At 37.7% G+C, this 20,427-nt stretch overlaps 1 protein-coding gene across 4 annotated transcripts in view; it reads right to left on the reverse strand.

Moving 5' to 3' along the window:
• Window positions 1-369: 369 nt before the first annotated feature.
• The window catches only part of LOC306814090 (nipped-B-like protein), a 169,298-nt gene continuing 149,240 nt past the window's right edge, over window positions 370-20,427 (reverse strand). For 3 of the 4 annotated variants that reach the window (XM_079329805.1, XM_079329807.1, XM_079329808.1), the window contains 15 exons: window positions 19,735-19,843; window positions 19,027-19,163; window positions 17,227-17,367; window positions 16,812-16,905; window positions 16,552-16,706; window positions 16,203-16,293; window positions 12,803-12,976; window positions 12,077-12,267; window positions 10,262-10,369; window positions 5,869-6,069; window positions 5,322-5,468; window positions 3,128-3,423; window positions 2,641-2,815; window positions 1,928-2,113; window positions 370-1,366 (listed from right to left, as the gene is read on the reverse strand). In XM_079329805.1, the coding sequence (XP_079185931.1) occupies window positions 1,001-1,366; window positions 1,928-2,113; window positions 2,641-2,815; window positions 3,128-3,423; window positions 5,322-5,468; window positions 5,869-6,069; window positions 10,262-10,369; window positions 12,077-12,267; window positions 12,803-12,976; window positions 16,203-16,293; window positions 16,552-16,706; window positions 16,812-16,905; window positions 17,227-17,367; window positions 19,027-19,163; window positions 19,735-19,843 (2,571 nt within the window). In that variant the 3' untranslated portion in view covers window positions 370-1,000. Of the gene's footprint in view, window positions 1,367-1,886; window positions 2,114-2,640; window positions 2,816-3,127; window positions 3,424-5,321; window positions 5,469-5,868; window positions 6,070-10,261; window positions 10,370-12,076; window positions 12,268-12,802; window positions 12,977-16,202; window positions 16,294-16,551; window positions 16,707-16,811; window positions 16,906-17,226; window positions 17,368-19,026; window positions 19,164-19,734; window positions 19,844-20,427 lie in introns of all 4 variants that reach the window. The other variant, XM_079329806.1, reaches the window with a different exon arrangement.

The following is a 20,427-nucleotide window of genomic DNA, read 5'->3' on the forward strand; positions in this document are numbered from 1 at the left end:
AATTTAAACTATCATAAATTTCCATTTGGACAGCATTAGAAAGAAATTGAAGCATACAAAGAATAAACTATATTTTCTTTTTATATCAAAATGTAGTCTTGAAAATGTGTTTGGCACAGTGCTAAATCATATAGTTAATACTAAATACTGCAGGATACAATAAACCCCTTGAATTGTGTTTACACCCTTTAAGGGATAAAAATAAAAAGATATCAGTTATTCAGAAAGCCTATAAAACTGTATAAGCAATATTTTATGTCTTGTTTTGAAAACCACTAATATAGTAAATTTTATATAAAAGACTGCAAAATAATATAAATGGATTTAAACAGATCTTTACAATAAGAAATTCAAATGGAAACAGACAAGTTAACAAAGAGAAGTAAAAAAATTTATTGCAGTATTCATTCCACCAGATTTGCTGGGGATCCCTTTTCTTGTATTATTTCAGGGTGACCTAATACATCAAAATCTACATTTACAAAAACTCCTCCTGCAGATAGGTCATAGATACTGCATGCGTTTTTTGCTTTTGTTTTTTTTTTTTTTCTTGAACAGAAAAAATTATATAGCCGGGAGATTCTGCCACTTTGGAGCCTGTAAAAAAAATGCTTCCCTGGAAACTGGGCTACGCTAAAGAAAGCCATCCGCTGCTAGGTTAAACTCCAAGAACACTTTATTAAGAACATTAACAGACTAATTTCCAACATTCACTTGTTTATTTTTTTAACAGAAAGATTTTTTTCAAGATATAAACAATTTTTTAAACTATAATACAGTGGGAGTAAAAATGAACTGAGAAGTTTCTGCTGCACAACAGCGAAGGAAGCTCCCACATAAATGTTTACCAAATATCTCCTTCTTTTTCCTGCGTCCCAGGTTCCATTCTTACTCTTCATTTAACTGTTTTTTTGTTCTGTTTTTTTTTTGCCAGAAAGTTGATATCTCAAGTTTTTCTGTTATTTCAATTCCTGTAAATTTGGCTGTGTGTACAAATTCATTAGCTGGAAGTTCCATCCTTGGCAGCATACAGCGATCGTAAATTTTGAACAACTTTATTAGTCAGCTTATTAGCACTCGTTAGAGCAATTTTTTTGTAAATAATGTCTGACTCTTTAATAGTGTCTACCCAAGGCACCAGTTTGCGGCCATCACGGCGCTTAGCCTCAGTCCAGGAGCCACTGTAGGAGCCTGCCATCCACTGAACACTGAAGCCATTGCTGGTTTTCTGTACTACTCTTGCAATTTGTGGTCGGTCTTTGTACTTTGGACAGCAAATAGCGATGACATCCATGACATCAACACTTTCATTCATCTGTGCTGTCAACTCTGTAGAGTCTGAATTTCGTTTTGACCTTCTCAATGACTAAAACATTGGGGGGAAAAAAGACCAAGTGTTACACAAAAGAACTTTAGTGAAATTATTGCTTTTATTGCTTTTAATCCCTTGACGCCGGGAGTTGGGATTCCCCGGCACACATTCCATTGCCGGCAATGAGACGCACCGCGACCGCCAGCGCCAAGGGGTTAACATATCCTTGTAAAACCACATACTCTTAATTTGTACCCGTGTCTTTATCTCTTATTGATATATAAAATTATATATACACACGAATCATAAAGCTACATAAAAACTTGGCAACAATAAAAAGGATAACACACAGTACATTCCAAAGGAAAATTAATAAATTTTTATATGGGATAAATCTCATTTTCTAGTTTGTGTTTTTTTATTGTCTTTTCTGTTAAACTTTCTACAAAAGTTGTATAAATGGTTAAGTAGAGAATCTCTATCTACAAAATGCTTTCTTTCATGTTGATTACATTACTTGGTGTACATTTAATATAATAGACTGACATTTATAATCACATAAAAATAATTTTACGTAATACGCTGTGAAATACGTTGACTCCTCCTCCGCCTCACCCCTGAAGTGCCTCCTCCTCTATCCTCCCCATCACTTTCATCATCCTCTGTCTCAGCTGCATTGTTTTTAGGGCTGCCTCCTCCAAGAAGTGAGGTAATTGCTTTGTTCCGAGCATTTGTGCTAGCTGACACCTCTCCATCTTCCTCCTCTTCATCAGGATCCAAATGTTCCATAAGGAGCTTGAACTATTAAATAAACCCCGCAAAAACCAGATCAGTTTACATTCAAACTTTAACAACAGACATTCATATCACACTATATTAAATAAAAAAACAAATGAAAAGGTAAAGAAACAGTGTAAAACAAATGGCAGAAAACTTCAAACTTCAACAGCTTGTGTTTTATTCTACAAACATTTTACTTTCATTTTCCAGTAGATATGTAAAAGCTTTCTTCTTGTATTTCCAAAATATCAAGTTTTCTCTAGCTAATATTTTAAAGAATTGGAAAACAAAAAAGAAAAAACAAAATTAGAAAATACTCTGCAAAGATGAATATCCTTCAGTTGAAATTAATTTCTATTGTGTTTAAATTTATTAGAATACTTTGAAAGGTAATACTGCTAAACATCCCGAAAGGAAATTATCATAAGATTACCAGAAACTTAACATTTTGAAATGTTCATCGAATACATCAGCATCTACTTTCAAGTTTACACAGTATTACCTAGTTTGAAAGGATTTCAGATTTTCTGCAAAGCAACTTTACTTACATCTAAGTACTGTTTTACTATACTCCTCTTCACTTCTTCAGTGATCTTAGAATTAGCCATATCACTCCGCAGAAAATCCAGAGTTTGTTTTGGATTGAAATGCACTCCCGTCTTCCTGTTTATAGCTTTATCATACACTTTTGCAGATTCAGATGGAGAATATTTCTGAATTTTACTGTTTAAAGAGAACAAAAGGGAAGAAAGAGCTTTTAAGGAAAGTCCAAAACAATTTCAAGGAAAAGCATTTAAAAATATTAAGTAGTTATATTTTAAACATTCCGTATATAATAGACATCCTGGTAAGAAATGAAATCATTGCTTTTTCTAAGCCCATTTCATTACATTCAACCTATTCTGGTTTTCTCTTATACAAATCTATTGCAATTATTAACAATCAACTAAACATCCCCCTCCAACTTCTTCCAAACTTAATCCTTACAAAGAACTCGCTAGATAACAAGATGGCCTATTGTCGAAATATCCTTACCTATCAGAGAATCCACAGAGGTTCTTTAAATGCTGTTTCAGCATCAAAAGTAATAATATGCCTTGGGAGACATTTGCAAATTCAATTAAAGGAGCTGAATTTTCTGGTAAACATTTCATCACGGCATTGATATCATTTTCTTCATCAGAATCTGAATCAGAGTTTACTCGTTTCCGTAACCTCCGAGGCTTAGAAGCTTCCTCCTCACTTTTGCTCTCACTACCACTGTTACTGTCACTCTCAGTCTCCTCGTCTGATGAAGGCTTTCTTTCCTTTTTTTTGTCTTTCACCATAGACTGCAAGATAGAGAAGTTAACACACATTGCAAAATTAGGGTAGGGAGCATCATGTAAATTTCTAAATCTTTAAAAAAATCATTATTGACTTAAATTAGGAAAAAGTTCCCTGAACAATATTATTAATTAACAACTTGATATTAATAAATTTATATTCAAATTTTAAAATTATTTATTACAAAAGAGATGCTGAGTTATAACTCAAGGTCCCTGAAAAATTGATCCAAAGTCCACATTTTTGCAAGGTGGTTACAGAAAGAACTGAAGCAAGAAGTACTCTACTGGCATGTTATTCTTAGAAAGACTGCTCAAGTTTGTTATCAGAGACAGTAAAATGAAGTAAAAGCCAAATACAAAAAGTCAGGAAGAAAATTTCATTTTCCTTTCACCTGAATATAATTTTTGCCTGTTACATATATTTCCATATGTACCTTGGTACAAACTAGTCCAAGCTGGTTTTAATCCTTGCCTCTGTTAAATTCCTATGATGCTAATTACACTGCTGACCAGAGAACCCCTCAAATCAGAATATACAATGTTAATAATCAGTTCCACTACTTGTAGAGCTAGAGAATTTCATACCTGCGTTATTACTGCACATAGTACGCTTTTTCATAACACAGAACTTAAGATGTTCCAAGCAGGATCTCATCCTCTACATTCTGGAACCCCACCTAATGAATGCTCTGCCTCTTTCTAGCAGATTAAAAATTGACTTTAGTAGGGTGAGAATTCAAAGCAGTGTACTTTTCAGGTATCAACTCTGACTTGTACCTACTAGTCAGATTGGAAATTCTAGAAACGCGCTTGTTTTCTGACAGTTTGGACCTTCTACTGTTAAAGTTATCCAAGAAATGAAGACACTGAAGTCTTTAAGAATCACAGAATGGGTCAGGTTGGAAAGGATCACAGTGGGTCATCTGGTCCCACCTCCCTGTTCCAGCAAGGTCATCCCAGATCACACAGCACAGGGTTGTGTCCAGATGGGTCTGGAATATCTCCAGCGAGGGAGACTCCACACCCTCTCTGGGCAATCTGTTCCAGTGCTCGGTCACTGCACAGAAAAGAAGTTCTTCTTCATGTCCAGGTGGAACCTTATGGGCATCAGTTCCTGCCCATTCCTCTTGTCCCATTGCTGGGCCCCACTGAGCTGAGCCTGGTCCATTCTCTGACCCCTCCCTGCAGACACTGACAGACGTGGATGAGGTCCCCTCTCAGCTGTCTCCTCTCAAGGCTGAACAGCCCCAGCTCCCTCAGCCTTTCCTTATAAGAGAGGTGCTCCAGTCCCTTAATCATCCTCACAGCCTCTGCTGGACCTGCTCCAGGAGCTCCATGTCTCTCTTGTCCTAAGCAGCCCAAAACTGGACATAGCACAAGAAACAAAGACCTTTTTCTTACAGGACAGTGTATTGCCATAGCAACAGATACTATACCATTATTTGGGTTCTTATATGCTACCTTAAGAAAAGACATATCACACACTCTTTTCTTGCAATAAATAATGTATTTAAAATCTCGTAGGCAACACATATGGAACTGCCATCAGGTACTTGACAACAAACGAAAAAGTAAATGGGATTTTGTTATTAAAATTATGCATGCAATTAATATTAATTCCAATTAATTCAGTAATATTAGGGAATTATATTGATTTAATATTAATATCTCAAAAATTGTCCTTTTTTAATAAGCAGCAATATAAGGAAAGTTTTTAACTAGTGTCTACCAGACACAGGTCAGAAAAAAAAAGGGTTGTTTGTTTTTTAACTACCAGTTACAAACTAACAATACTGGTTCATATCATAATAATGGTACTATATTCACTGAAAAATTGACCAAATTATACAGAACCTTATGCTGTCACCATAATAAATATACTAAAATATAAATGCACATACCTCTTTAAATGACTGTAGTAGGTTGCTACCAGAAACTGATAGTGTAATGTCTATATGATGCATTATAAACAGTGGCTCTTCCTGTGTTTGATAAGGAAAACAGGCTAGATTGTCTGCTATGTACAAGAGCATATTCACCTCTGTTTTCTGGAAGTTTAAAAAAGTACATATAAATATACATACAAATATCTTATTATACACTTATCCTGTGTTCCTAACAGTTTAAAACAAAAAATTATTGCAAATTTTATTCTACATTCCTACCAAACACACTCTAAACAACATATATATAAACACAAAATTTAGTCATACCTAAAGACACATTATTCCTAAACAATCCAAACTGAGTACAGAAAGGTACTGAATGATGCAAAAGTAACTAATGCATTCTATTAGGTAAATACCTTATATTCTAAAGCAAAACAAAGTACCTTAGGGAAATAAAGCTATCAATAATTCTGTCATAAAAATATATTGCAAAAGGAAAATTTAAGCCTGTAATGGTATATTTTATTTTCTTTATAAGTGAAGGAAATGTGGTGCTTACTGCAGTATCGTCAAAGAGGTTGAGTAAGGAAATTAGAAATGCTCGTCTGTGTTGACGGTTCCCTCGAATCATGGAATATAGGTGTGAACACAATGCATTGGATGATTCATCATGTCTAAAACCTCTCACAGGATCATGTGGGCAGGTATTTATTGCCAGTTGTACCTGGTAAGACATCTTCATACCAGCCACTGCTTTCATCTGAAATGGAAAAGTACTTATTTTTATTTAAATCATTGCTTTCAAGCAGTAACACTGAAAGTGGAAATTAAAGAAATGCCTGTCAACAGCAACTTCTAGCTATTTTTTAATATTTTTTCCCTTTAAGTGGTTCCTCATCTGAATTTTAAATTTTAAAGACGCACTGAGGTGCACTACTGCCTTTTGAGTAAGCATACAGATTAAAACAGAATTTGTGGTAGAAATCAAAATGTATTGTGAACTGCTTTCAAAATAACTTCTATGTTAGAAACATATAGATGATCTGTTTACCGACTACAGCCAGGTACCCAAATTTAAACAATTTTCAAGAATCATAGATTCATAGAATATCCTGAATTGGAAGAGACTCACAAGGATCATCAAGTCCACTTTCTGGCCCTGCACAGGACACCCGAACAATCCCACACTGTGCCTGATTGTCCAAACAGTTCTTGAGCTCTGGTAGTGTTGGGGTCATGACCACTGCTCTGGGGAGCCTGTTCAGTTCCTGACCACCCTCTGGATAAAGAACCTTTTCCTACTATCCAACCTAACCCTCCTCTGACATAGCTCCAGCTGGGGGGTCTTGTCACTGGTCACCACAGAGAAGAGATCCAGTGCCTGCCCTCCTCTTTTCTTCATGTGGAAGTTGTAGACTGCAATGAGGTTTCCCCTCAGTCTCCTCCAGTTGAACAGACCAAGTGCCCTCAGCTGCTCTTCATATGGCTTCCCCTCAAGGCCCTTCACCATCCTTGTGCCCTCCTTTGGATGGTCTCTAATAGCTTTATATCCTTATATTGTGGTGATCAAAACTGCCCCCAGGACTTGAGATGAGGCTGCCCCAGTGCAGAACAGAGTGGGACAATTCCTCCCTCGACCAGCTGGTGATGCTGTGCCTGATGCACTCCAAGGACATGGTTGGCCCTCCTGACTGTCAGGGCACTGCTGACTCATATTCAACTGGCCATCAACCAGGACCCTCAGGTTCCTTCCCACAGCTGCTCTCCAGCCTCTCATTCCCCGGTCTGTCTGTACATCCACGGTTGGCCTGTCCCAGGAGAAGAATCTGGTACTTGCCCTTGTTAAACTTCATATGGTTGGTGATTGTCCAGTTCTCTAATTGGTCGAGGTCTCTCTGCAGGGCATCCCTGCCTTCAAGGGAGTCAACAGCTCCTCCCAGTTTTGTATTGTCTGCAATCTTGCTCAGTATCCTTTCCAGTCCTGTGTCCAGGTCGTTAATGAAGATGTTGAAGAACATAGGGCCAAAGATAGAGCCCTGTGGAACCCCACTAGTGACTGGACACCAGCCTGGTGTCACCCCATTCACTATAACCCTTTGTGCCTGACCCATGAGCCAGTTGCTCATCCATAGCATGATGTGTTTATCCAGTTGGGGTCTGGACAGTTTGTCCAGAAGGATCCTGGGAGAGACAGTATGGAAAGCTTTGCTGAAATCCAAAAAGATTGTATCAACTGGCTGCCTTTGATCAACCAGGTGGGTTAACCAGGTGGGTTACCTTGTCATAAAAGGAAATCAGGTTTGATAAGTAGGACTTTCCCCTCATGAAGCTGTGCTAGCTGTGACCAATGACTGCATTGTCTTTGAGGTGTTTTTCAATACCTCCCAGAATAATCTCCTCCATAACTCTACCAGGCACTGAAGCGAGACTGACAGGTGAGACTGGATGCCTCCTTCTTGCCCTTCTTGAAAATCAGGACAACATTCCCCAGCTTCCAGTCACTTGGGACTTCTCCAGATTCCTAAGACCACTCAAAAATCATTGAGAGAGGTTTTGTGATCACATCAGCAACTCTGAGTAGTCTGGGATGAATCCCATCAGGCCCCACAAACTTATAGGGATCCAGCTGGAACAGCAGAACCCACACATTTTCAGGGTTGACTGGGAGTTGATCATTCTCACAGTCATGGTCCTCCAGCTCAGGGCACTGGGACCCCCTTGGTCTGTCATTGGTGTAAAAAACAGAGGAAAAGAAAGCATTAAACATCTCTGTCTCATCCATGTCCCTGTTTGTGAGGTGGCCATTCTCATCCTAGAAGGGGCCAATGTCGGTTTTGCACTGCCATTTACTACTGACATATTTTAAAAGACTCTTTTTATTATCCCTCACAATCCTGGTTTAAGCCCAGCTGGAAACTAAGCACCATGCAGCTGCTTGCTCAATCCCCCTCTCTACCCCCCCATCCTGGTGGAATGGGAAGGATAATGAGAAGGGTAAAAGCCAGAAAACTCCTGGGTTGAAAGAAAGACAATTTAGCAAGGAAAGCCAAAGCATCACACACAAGCAAAGCAAAACAAAGAATTCTTTGAGCCCTTCCCAAGGGCAGGCAGATGTTCAGCCACCTCCGGGAGAACAGAGCCCCATCCTGTGGAACGGTGACTTGGGAAGATGAACACCATCACTCCAAATGTGCCCCCTTTCCTCCTTCTTCCCCCCCCTTTACATACTGAGCATGATGTCATATGGTCTGGAGTATTCCTTGGGTCAGTTGGGGTCACATGTCCAGGCTGTGTCTCCTCCCAACCTGCCACATACCCCCTGCTCAGTGTACAAGGAGCAGAAAGGCCTTGGCTCTGTGCCAGCTCAGCAATAACAAAAACATCTCTATTATCAACTCTGTGTGCAGCACAAACCTCAACACAGCCCACTGCCAGCTTCTTGGAAGAAAATTAACTCTACCTCAGCTAGAAGCAGCACAACTGTCCAGCTCCAACTCCAGTTTTGCTTTGGCCACACAGATTTTCTCCCTCCAGTGGTAGCAGCATCTCTGTACTCTTCCCATACCACCTGACCCTGCTTCCACTGGGCACACACCTTCCTTTATTGCCTTATTTCCAAGAGAAGATCCCTGTTCAGCCAAGCTGGCCTTCTGCCTTGCCTGTCTGACTTCTGACATCTGGGAATTGCCAGCTCCTGTGTCCTTAGAAGGAGATGTTAAAAAAGTGACCAGCACTGATGGACCCCAGCACCTGCAAAAGTATTTTCCCAGGGGACCCTACTTGCTAATTCCCTGAGCAGCCTGAAGTTTGCTTTCCTCATGACTAGAGGCGAGGTTTTGCTGGAACTTTTCCTCCTGGCAACAGAGATTTTAAAATTAATTGCTCAGTGGTCGCTGTGGCCAAAACAGCTGCCAATTACCACTTCATTCACAGAATCACAGAATATGGTGAGTTGGGACTCACAAGGATCATCAAGTCCAACACCTGGCCGTGCACAGCATCATCCCCAAGAATCACACCATGCGCCGAGAGTGTTGTCCAAATGCTTCTTGAACTCTGTCAGGATTGTTGCTGTGACCAGTTCCCAGTGGAGTTTGTTCCAGTGCCTGACCAACCTCTGGGTAAAGAACCTTTTCTTGATATCCAACCTAAACCTCCCCTGACAGCTCCAGCTGTTCTCTCATGTCCTGTCACTGGTCACAAAGACATCAGTGTCTGCCCCTCTTCTTCCCCTCACGAGAGAGTTGTAGACTGTGATGAGGTCTGACTTCAGTTAGGTATCTCTTTGGATGCCATAAACAGTGCAATGCTCAAATTTTAGTGGAATACAATTAAATTTATAAAGTCCCACAATGTTGTACACACACTGAACTGAGGCCTTCTGTAATAAGGAAGGGGTGCTGCAACTCAGTTTCAGATCTTTAGAACTATTGTCATTATGCCACAACTCCACAAGTCTTCACTTAGCCCTCAGATTTTCCTTTCAGCAAGATCCCTCAGTTCTTAAAATCTTCCTATGTTCCTTCTGCTTAGATTACAATTTATAAAACATTGGTGTCCTAATGTTCTAATACATATATACTAACCTCTACTTTTACAAAGTACTCTCTGTTAATACAGGAAAATCATTGCTAAACATTATGAAACAGCTGTCCTTACCTCTTATCAAATAAATACTCTTAACATACTATTCAGCGAGGAAAACACTACTGTGGATTATAAATTAATGGAATTTTTAGACTGGAAGAGGTGCTTCAAATTATTAAATCCTTTCTATTTCTACAAACAGAAATCTCCAAACAGGGGAAAGAGTTGGGATCTTCTTTAAAACTTCTTATAGTTATTGTTTAGTTGTTATTTACATTATTTTTCTGCAGCTGAGGCTTATTCAAGTGTTGAATCACCAGAGAATGTAACAGTATTTTGTAAAATGATAAATTAGAATTACTTACGTGAATGAACCCAGCATATTTTTTGTCTATTTCCACCAATTGCTGGTCAGCTTTGTTTCGCATAGAGGGCTCTGGATCTGTGCCCATAGCAATTAAGTATGGCACACACTTGAAAAAAACCAAATGAAATTATTATTTAGAGTCATTGTATCTCTCTCACTCTTTGCTTTTATTACAGTGTTGTTTATGTTATATTCTGACTACTGCAGAAACTAAAATAGGAACCTTTATGCAATTTACTACCTGACTACTTTTTTCAAGCAAATAGTACAAAATACACAAAAGACCAGTGTTATCATAGAATGGTTTGGGTTGGAAAGGACCTTAAAGGTCATCTCATTCCAACCCCCTGCCATGGGCAGAGATGGGGCAGCCACAGCTTCTCTGGGCAACCTGTTCCAGGGCCTCACCATCCTCATAGGGAAGAATTTCTTCCTAATATCTAATCCAATCCTACTCCCTGTCAGTTTGAAGCCATTGCCCCTCATCCTTTCACTACATGCTCTTGTAACAAGTCCCTCTCCATCTTTCTTGTTGGCTCCCTTCAGGTCCTGGAAGTTCACAATTAGGTCACCCCAAAGCTTCTCTTCTCCAGGCTGAACAATCCCAAATCTCTCAGCTTTTCCTCATTGCAGAGGTGCTCAATCCCTTCTGATAATCTTGGTGCCTCCTCTGGACTTGCTCCAACAAGTTGATGTCATTTCTCTGCTGGGGACCCCAGAGCTGGAGGCAGCACTGCAGGTGGGGTCTCACCAGAGCAGAGGGGCAGAATCCCCTCCTCCTCTGCTCCCCACACTGTGGGATCTGCCCAGCACACAGGGGGTTTCTGGGTGCCAGCGCACACAGACAGGGCATGTCCAGCCTCTCACCAACCAGCATCCCCAAGTCTCTCTCCCCAGGGCTGCTCTTTATCTGTTCATCCCCCAGCCTGGACTGATCCCAGGGATTGCCCGACCAAGGTGCAGCACCAGCACTTGGTCTTGTTAAACCTCATGAGATTCCAATGGGCCACTTCTCGAGCTGGTCCAGGTCCCTCTGGATGGCCCTGTCCTTCAGGTGACTCACCTGCACCATTCAGCTTCATGTCATCTGCAAACCTGCTGAAGGTACTGTCAATCCCTTTGTATGTGTCATTAATGAAGATATTAAATAACACTGGTCCCAATACAGACCCCTGAGGGACACCACTGGTCACTGATGTCCATTGAGACTCAAAGGCATTATAAATGATAGAAGTTGTGTGAGGTTTCAGGTAGTATTTCCAGTTCTCTCAAACTCCAAAGTCAATTTACACTACAAAAAATGCCATTTAAAAAAATCCAAACCACATACCACCAGTTATGACTGAACATGCACAATGGTGTTATAAACAAATAATTACAAAAAAAATATGTAAGCAAAGAATAATGGAGATAACTGAAGTTCTGACATTGACTCTGGAATTCCATAGTGTTTGGAATACATGGGAACTGAGGTGGAGGCAAGCTGTCACAGTTTTCAGGATAAAGAAATAAAGAAAAGAGCTTGGCATACACCTGAAATTCATAACAGAAATATGCTCCAATGTACATTTGCACATGCACTTTGGGCACTGGCTGGGCTTTTAGATCTTCATCCACAGACAAGAAAATACAGCATTTGGAATCTAAATTTCAAAATATGCTTTCTGTAAAGGCCCCTTGCTACAATAAGAGATTACTGTAGCATAGTTGCAAGAGAAAAACTAAAAATGTATCTAGCAAGTGTAAAACGCTCTGAAACCTGAGGACAAAAAAAAAAACAAAACCAAAACCACACCATTAAATGTTACCATACCTGAACAGGATGGATAAGACCCTGGTTTAATGTCAATGCAATGACATTTAGAGCAAAGTGGCGTACACTGGACTGGGTATGAAAGAAAGCCTCAAGGACCTGTTTGAGATATAGCTGCATGATGGAACTACTCATCCCTGAGGAAATATCACCCATTTCTTTCAGGTCTTCCTGCTTTGCTACTTTTTTCCCTGTAAAAAGGATGAAAGCAATAGCACACTCACCACAGTATAATAATTTACTTTGCTATTATTTGATGCATACTTATCTTTCAGCTTTATAATAAAAAGACATTTCAGCCATCTTAGAATGGGTTTATGATCTCATGAAATATAGAACAGTCTGATAGCAAATATACTTAAAAAATTAAAGTCACACAAATTTAAAGGCTTGTTCCTTGATAAAGGTTTTATTTTTTACAATTTCTTATTTTGCATCTGCTAATTAACCTTAGAGAATATTTTCATTAAAAGTATTACTACCATAATTACAGCAATTATGCATTCTGGATTGCTTTTGGGATTTATACAGCCTGAAAGTAAATAATAAGCTACATGTCTCAATATACCTATGCACATAATGAAGTTTTGAAAATTATTCTAAGGTATCTTGTGTACAATATTACTAATTAATAACAATCTTAAATTACTCAGTTCATGTATATAGTAATTGTATGCAAGAAAGTTAGATTTTGCCTGCCTCAGCACAGAAGAACTCAGCACTTACAGTCTCTGTCTGCCTGCTGCATACGTGTATCTTCCTCCTGCAAGTAGGTCTGGAGGTTTTTTAACACCTGGATTTTTAAGTTTACCGAACAGTTCTTGTCTGAAAGAATGCTGTTGTACAGGGTCTTCACTTCCTGTTCAAACATTAAACTTGGGTGTTGTATAAATGCAAATCCTAAGGGTGGAAGAAAAGAGGAAATATTCCATGTTATTAACTAGAAATTGTATTTCTGCTTCTAAGTCTTTCTTCAAAATAGAGGTATTAAATTTATCTCCTCCCAAGTGTAGTACTAACAAACAGTATTGCTTTTTCATATGGAGACCATTCTAAGTTTATAAGGAGTTCTGTTATCTATCTGATAGATAAAGATGGGGTCCTAACCCAGGGCAGTTGAACTAAGAGTTATATAGGTCTGGAAGCATGTCCAGTGTACTGATCTACATCTCGATGACTAGGAGGTCTCCCAAGAGCAAGGGAGGAACATTGCTAAAAAATTACTCATTGTTTTTCTAATACATTTTTAGAAAAACATTCTGCTGCAGCTTTGACGAGTTATTCATATGGAGACAGAGAAAATGTAGAAAAATTGCTAAATATCCTGAGTATTTAAACAATAAAATCTTAAAAGAAAAAATATAGTGAACACAATAAAATAAAATTTAGACCTCTTACTGTAGTTATTCATATACCTATTAAGGTAGTGTCTTGAAAATTATCTGAAGCATTCCAAGACTACATCTGTTAGAAGATACACACTATAGAACTGCTTTTAGCTGCAGCCTTACCCTTGACAAACAACTGGTTATTCTTAGTCAGGGAAGTCTTTATTTCATAAAAATGTTTGATCTAAATAATTAACAGCATATATAACTTTAGATGACATATGTAGATTTAGGAGTGCTGCCAACAGACTCTTACAGAGTATCATAAAAACTATATTTAACTACTCAACTTTTTAAGACAGTGAAAAAGCAAACATTAAGTGCATTTTTCACAACCATAGGAAAGTACGATTCTGAATGAACACACAGAAAACATAAACATCGAAGAATGGGGGAAAAAATGAAAGCAAATAAAATTATGTGAAAGCAATGTATTAAAGTGGGTGTAACAAAGGGAAGACTGAGTCAGGTTTTTAGAACTGGCTCTGCACACAGAAAAAAACAGTGTAGGTAAAGGCTATGTCTAGGGCAAGACCTCAGTGCATTTAAGATTTTGTTTCAATTTCAAAACAGGAAGAGGAAAGAAGGCAGGGGAGATGGAGGGGAAAGAGGTGAAAGAAAAAGGAATAATGCTCCTCTTTGAATTAGGTAGTATAATTGTCCACTCTATACAGGTGTATATTAATGTTTATAACTTGACCACCTCTGAGAAAGTCCAACCCATTTCTTAAGTTTAATTTTGAAAATGGAAAGCACTTGCATGCATGTGTAACAATCCATAACTATTTCTTTCTTTCATTCACTTATTTAAAAGAATCTAAAACCACCAGTACTCTTAGGGAAATTATTATTTTTCCATCCCTTGTAAGCAAGGAAGAAATTTTACTTGGAGTAAGAATTTGTCATAGGGGATGAAAAAAGACAACTGCTATGTTCTTTTAAGGACTGACTTCATATCTTGGGGCTGCTTTCACACCACTTCTCTTCATAGCTTTGTTTTCACTCTGTTAAGGTTAAGCACTAAACTTGGCTGAGTAAGACATTACCTGTTAAGATACTAACAAAATTTTTTTATCCTCAATCTGCCTTGCAAGTACACATCTGGAAGAGAAGCATAACCATAACCATTAAGCTTATGGTTAAACTCAATCTCTCAACAGCAGTGACACATCCCAAAGAAAAGGTTAAAACTCTTGAGTGTCCTTACTGTAAAGACACACTAATAATTACCAATAGGAAAGTACACACTCTTCATTTGATGCCTTCACTGTGTATAAATGTTGAATTAACTTGTTAGTAATATTCACCTTATTGCTGCACATAAATGTTGAACGGATTTGACAACTTGACTCAATTACCAGCCTGTAAAATAGAGCTTTGCACTGCCTACTACATCTCTGTATACCCAAGCAGCTATCTTCAAAGTGGAACCAGTACTTAGATAAGACTAATATATCACTGAAAACAGTTGTCTGAAGTTTAATTAAGATAAAGACTGACATGTTTACAGGCAAAGAAAAAAGAATAAAAAAATCTGAAGAATGCCTACTGATAGCCACTCCTGTTTTCTCCTCTTCCCCAAACCGATCACAGTTCAGTCTGTAATTCAGGAACATTTCTGATGAATGCAACACTCTCAGCCTCCATGAGTAAAGCAATCATATCTATGGTTAGGAAGGCAGCCTCTATCTCGTGCAATATTTTGTATAGAACAATAAAATTAGAATGGACTACAGTAAGTGTTGTGCATCTTGATACAATGCCTAGAAAAACCTCCAGCTATTTGTTAGCACCATAGCACTGTTCCTGCAACAGAGGCAATTCTAAAGCCATTAATCCCACACAGCGGTCTGCAATGGTTTCCTCACAGAATACCAAATCAAGATTCAGTCTCAGTCCTTATCCTCAGTCCTCCCTAGCCTGAACTGTACCAGGATATCTAAAAAGCCACCTAAACAGCAGCATAAGGAAGGAAATTGCTATACACAGTTAAACCATACAATGCAAGCTCACACACATAGGAGACAAATTTCTTTAGACTAAACTATAATCATGAACTGAACTCTTCCAGAAATAAAGGCCTATCTGTCCAAACAAGATGCTCTTACATGTACAGTTTTGGTCCTTGAGTAAAGGATGAACATGATACAAACCACTCAATGGCAGTTCATCCATTACTGCAAATCACCGAGATACTATACTAAAGCCTTCAGACAAAGAATCTATTACTGCCAAAGACCCAAAATAAACTGTAATATTTAGATTATGGCATCATCTTAGTGCCTCGTGAAATTTCACAGAGCATCCCCAGTTGGTATAAATTGCCAGAGTTCCCTCAATTCCAGTGAAATTTCTGCCCCTACACTTAAAATTCTCAAAGTTTTTCCATCATTTTTTCTAGTTATTCTTTAACCATACCTTGAGAACGGAAAAACAATATTTGGAGTTAAAACATATTTGCATGTGGGGAAAAAAAACCCCAACATCTCCATTTACTTTGAAAACTTGATGCTTTTTAAGACTTGGTCATATGTCAAAAAGGCATTCACTGTCAAAAGCATCCACTCTGCTGCAGAAGTATGCAACTTCCAAGTATCCCTTTGACTACATTTCTATAGCCAGGTCTCAAATAAAACATGCGGTGAACTTTGATTTTAAACAAATTTCCCTGCCACTACACAAATAAATGCATGGATTTCTACTGTAGCAGAATAATAAAAAATATGGATATTTCTTACCAAGGCCAATAATGGCTTTCGTCTGTACTTCTTCATCTGAATGCTTTGTAAAATACATCAGCAGTTCAAGCACTTTATCCTTAATGTTAACCTGAGGAAATTAAAACACAAATAATAGCTATTTGAAGATGAAAGATATTTTTAATCTCTTATAAAAGCATATATATCAAAATGGAGAAACACAAATCATATAGCATTGTCTTTGCAAAACCATATAGGTTTTTGGGTTGTAAATGCATCATATGCATTATGAAGAAATGCATAGCTTTGAGGGACTAGGAATACTGTGTTCTCAAATTGGAGCATTCAATATACACAAGACATGGAGAGTAAATACAAGTTATTTTACCTTACTGTTGCCCTTAAAATCTTCCTGATCAAAATCAAAATGCCGACACAGTGCTCCAACAGTGAAAAGTGATCTAAGAAGTGCTGGTTTATTGGCAGTAAGTATTGTACTGTTGGGGTCTTCTTGGTGTTGACTTTTTAATTTTGAAAGTGCACCTACAGTAAGATAAAAGTTTTGATCACAGTATTTAATCATGGTGTGTCCCTAAGATAAGACTTGTAGGTGAAACAAGAGCAAAAATTACATGTGATTTTACTTACCATAGTATCTATTAAAACAGGCCCACACAAATTTATAGTTCTGAGTGACCTTGTTCACAACAGCCCCAAGACAGCTCACACAATGCTGAACAACCTAGGTGCAGGAAATAACAAATGAGTTCTATATTTAGAATTTAAAACTGAGACTTTTGTGATGTTAGGCAGGAAAAAGCTATGTAGAACTAAAAGTAACAATCTAACAGATGTAATGTCCATCTCCTAGACTGCTCTGAAAATATGCCCAAACTTATAATTGTTAAAAAAAGCAACAACACATACAAACACAAGTAAACCAAGAACATTGATTTTTCATGGCTCAAAAGTTATCTTCATAATGAAGACAGACTCTTTAAACCAAAACTGTATTTCACAATGTGAAATGGAATTAACCGAATAGTAGCAAGTAAAAGCTTACTGTCATGCCATATTTGATGATGAGTTTCATGAGGTCTTCCTCAATAGTGGCAAGAAATGTCTCACTTGGGTGTTCCATTAGTGGCACTACAAGTTCTAAGATTTTTGCAACATTGCAGATCACCATGAAATCATTCTGGGTCTGAAACAACAGCATTTATAGCATTTAACATTTCTGGCTGTGTTACCTATAAGCTAAGTATTGTTAATATGTATTATGCTGTTACAGTACAAGCTGGCTTGTACTGGGAAATTAATTAGTCTATAAATAAGAGACCCAGCCCGGTTCCATGGGCTGGCCCCTGGGTGGACAATGATAGGTTATATTCAAACCCAAACAGGGATTTCACCCAATGATGATCCACCCTGGGCTGAAGACATCTCATGGGTCAGGGAGCTGGGTGGTGTTATAGCCAGACCAATCAGTTGTCTAGATGAGGGAGTTTTGAATCTCCTATTTAAAGAGGATCTGAACATTAAAATACATTGTTGTCACATGGATCTCTGAAAGTGTGTGTCATCTGTCTCTGACCCGCAAATCCCGTAACATTATGCAATACATATATAATACATATTAATATAATACAATTACATAATAGTATGATACAATAATCTATCTTACACAAGTTATTTGGTAAAGATTTAAAATAATATATCTGATACATCTGATTTTAAGTTACGTATTATTTTGAAAGCAAGTTCTTGTTTTATACAGAACTTTTGCAAAAAAAAATAAAAAAAAAAATCTGTAGAAGCAGAATTCACCCGTCATCAAGGCTGTGACAGACCTGAAAACTTTTGGTCATGAAAATTTCTTGAGTCCTAAAACAAATTTAGGAACTCTTCCTGACACATGCACAGTAGAGAATGCACAACACCTGGCAACAGGTATTGGCAGCAAGTAAATAATCAGATAACCTTTTCCTATACTGTTTAAACAGAAGCAGCTCTACGTCTGTTTTAGATATGCCTAGAGAATGCTCTAGGGCAGAAACTGTAAAATTCTAGGCTATACCTGCAAGCTAAGCTGATAATGAGCATTCTCAGGCCTGCTCTTCCCTGGGCAGCTGACCTAATGTAATGGATTGCTGCCTCCCCTCAGTCAAGCTCTTCCTTGAGCCATGGCTGCCTGATCCTGCTCTGCTCTTGGCAGATGAGGGGTTCATCACAACCTTCACTGAACCAGCTGTGCTAATCAAAATGGCAGAAAGCAATGCAATGTTTCAGAGGAGGGGGCCATTTTCCTGTACTGTGGGGATTCAGCACTGTAGCTCTATAATTCCTGTGAACTAAACTGTCTTACAGAGAAATACAAAAACACCAGAGCTAGGGTAGAGAGAGGTGAACTGCTGAAGTGGACAGAGTAGGACATTTTCCTTCTAATATTTATGCTATATGTTAAATCACTATCTTATGGAACCATACCTTTAGTCTTAAGATACATATGTTAAATCTTAACTACTTTTAAGACTGTGACTATAAAACAAAACAATTTTAAGAAATTATTTCATAACAGGTGGAAAACTGTGTTTTAGTCTTTAAGGGAAAGAAGCAGCACAGGTTTCAGTTTCATCTGAGTGTAAAATGTGAAGGCAGAGGATGAGGAACAGCATCTTGGAAGCTATAGAGATCATAAAAGGATCTAATAGCTTTAGAAGATATGATCATGAACCATAGAAATATAATTTTTGCTTCTCTTTTCCTACCTTCAATTTCATCAAGCATATAAGACAGCCATCAATTTCCATGCTTAATTATCTGGGAAAAAGAAAATACTGATTTTCTATTTTTCTCTACTTACACTACATTTAGTGGTCAGGTATGGCTGCATGGTCATGGCATGTTTGACCATTAGCTGGGGCCTGATTTTGCTGAATAAGAACAAAGTGGTTATACAAGCAACCAAGCGACCAGAATTCACACCTTTGTTGTCAGAATCTGCAAAATAAATTAGAAAATACACAAAGTAATGTTTGAGCAATGAAAAACATGGCCAAAACATCATATGAATATTTCTTTCATAACATATCTTTCAAGATCATTCAAGATTATACAGAACATTCTTATTAGATTAGAGATGAGAACAATGTGCTAATATTTGTATGTGAACACAACATATGTAAAATAAGAAGCAAAGATGCTTCAAAGATATCACTAGTTTTTAACCTACTTACTGTACACAGAACACTGGCCTAGCCAATGATTCCTATTACAACTGTAGAATGTATTAATACAAATAGAGCTTGATACATTTGTTTTTAGTGATCTAAAAATTTGAAAAAGTTATTTTAAAATTAGCTCTCTTATTGTGATTAGCTAGAGAAAAATAGGGAACCTTTATTATTACACAGTGCTCAAAGGTTCATAATCAAAATAAATGCAATAACTCATTACCATCAGTGTTGTAATAGGAATTCCGGAACAGTAACTTTTCACAGTAGTCATTTGAACCACCACTGTGTCAGTATCATAAAATTCAAAGAAGCTACTGGATTGTAAACACTATTACCTGACAAGGATTCCTCATATTTAAGAATGTGCTCAACCAAATTGTCAACAAGTTGAGTACAGGCTTTCTTCACAGGCTTATATGAGGCATCCTCTTCTGACTTCAATAGCTATAGCAAACGAAACAGAAAATTATTTATTATTCAGAGTGCATTAATTTACACTGGATATGTACTGGTTTTATAAAAATTACTACAGACACACAAGGATTTTTCACTATAAAAACATTTAACTTCTCCATAAAAGTTACATGGTGAAGAAAAAATTAAGGGAAATAAGAAAAAATAAAACCAAATTGCAAAAGAAAAAAAAATTATCTGTGACAAAAAGAGTTCTAGTGATTTTTGCATTGGGATGAAAGCTAACTTTGTGCTTAATGAAATAATACAGAAAACAATAATGAAGTCATAATTCCCAGCAGTAACTAATAGGAGTTAAAAGGCTTTTAAAAACACTTAGGAAAAAAATACAAAAGTAATGTTATTTTTTGACACTAAAAAAATATCAAACTAAGGTGAAACATAGTTCTATGAACATTTTACTCAGGTAATTCAATTGAGCCTGTACTATAGCTTTTTATTCAGTGCAGGCATTGAGGCACTTTGATTTACTTTGCTACCTATTTTCATGGCACTTCAGGCTAAAGTAAAATCTTTAGAGATCTCTAATTCTCCCATGCATGCTGTTGTTAATT

The sequence above is a fragment of the Erithacus rubecula genome, assembly GCF_903797595.1.
Source record: "Erithacus rubecula genome assembly, contig: SUPER_W_unloc_3, whole genome shotgun sequence".
Taxonomy (NCBI): Eukaryota; Metazoa; Chordata; class Aves; order Passeriformes; family Muscicapidae; genus Erithacus; species Erithacus rubecula.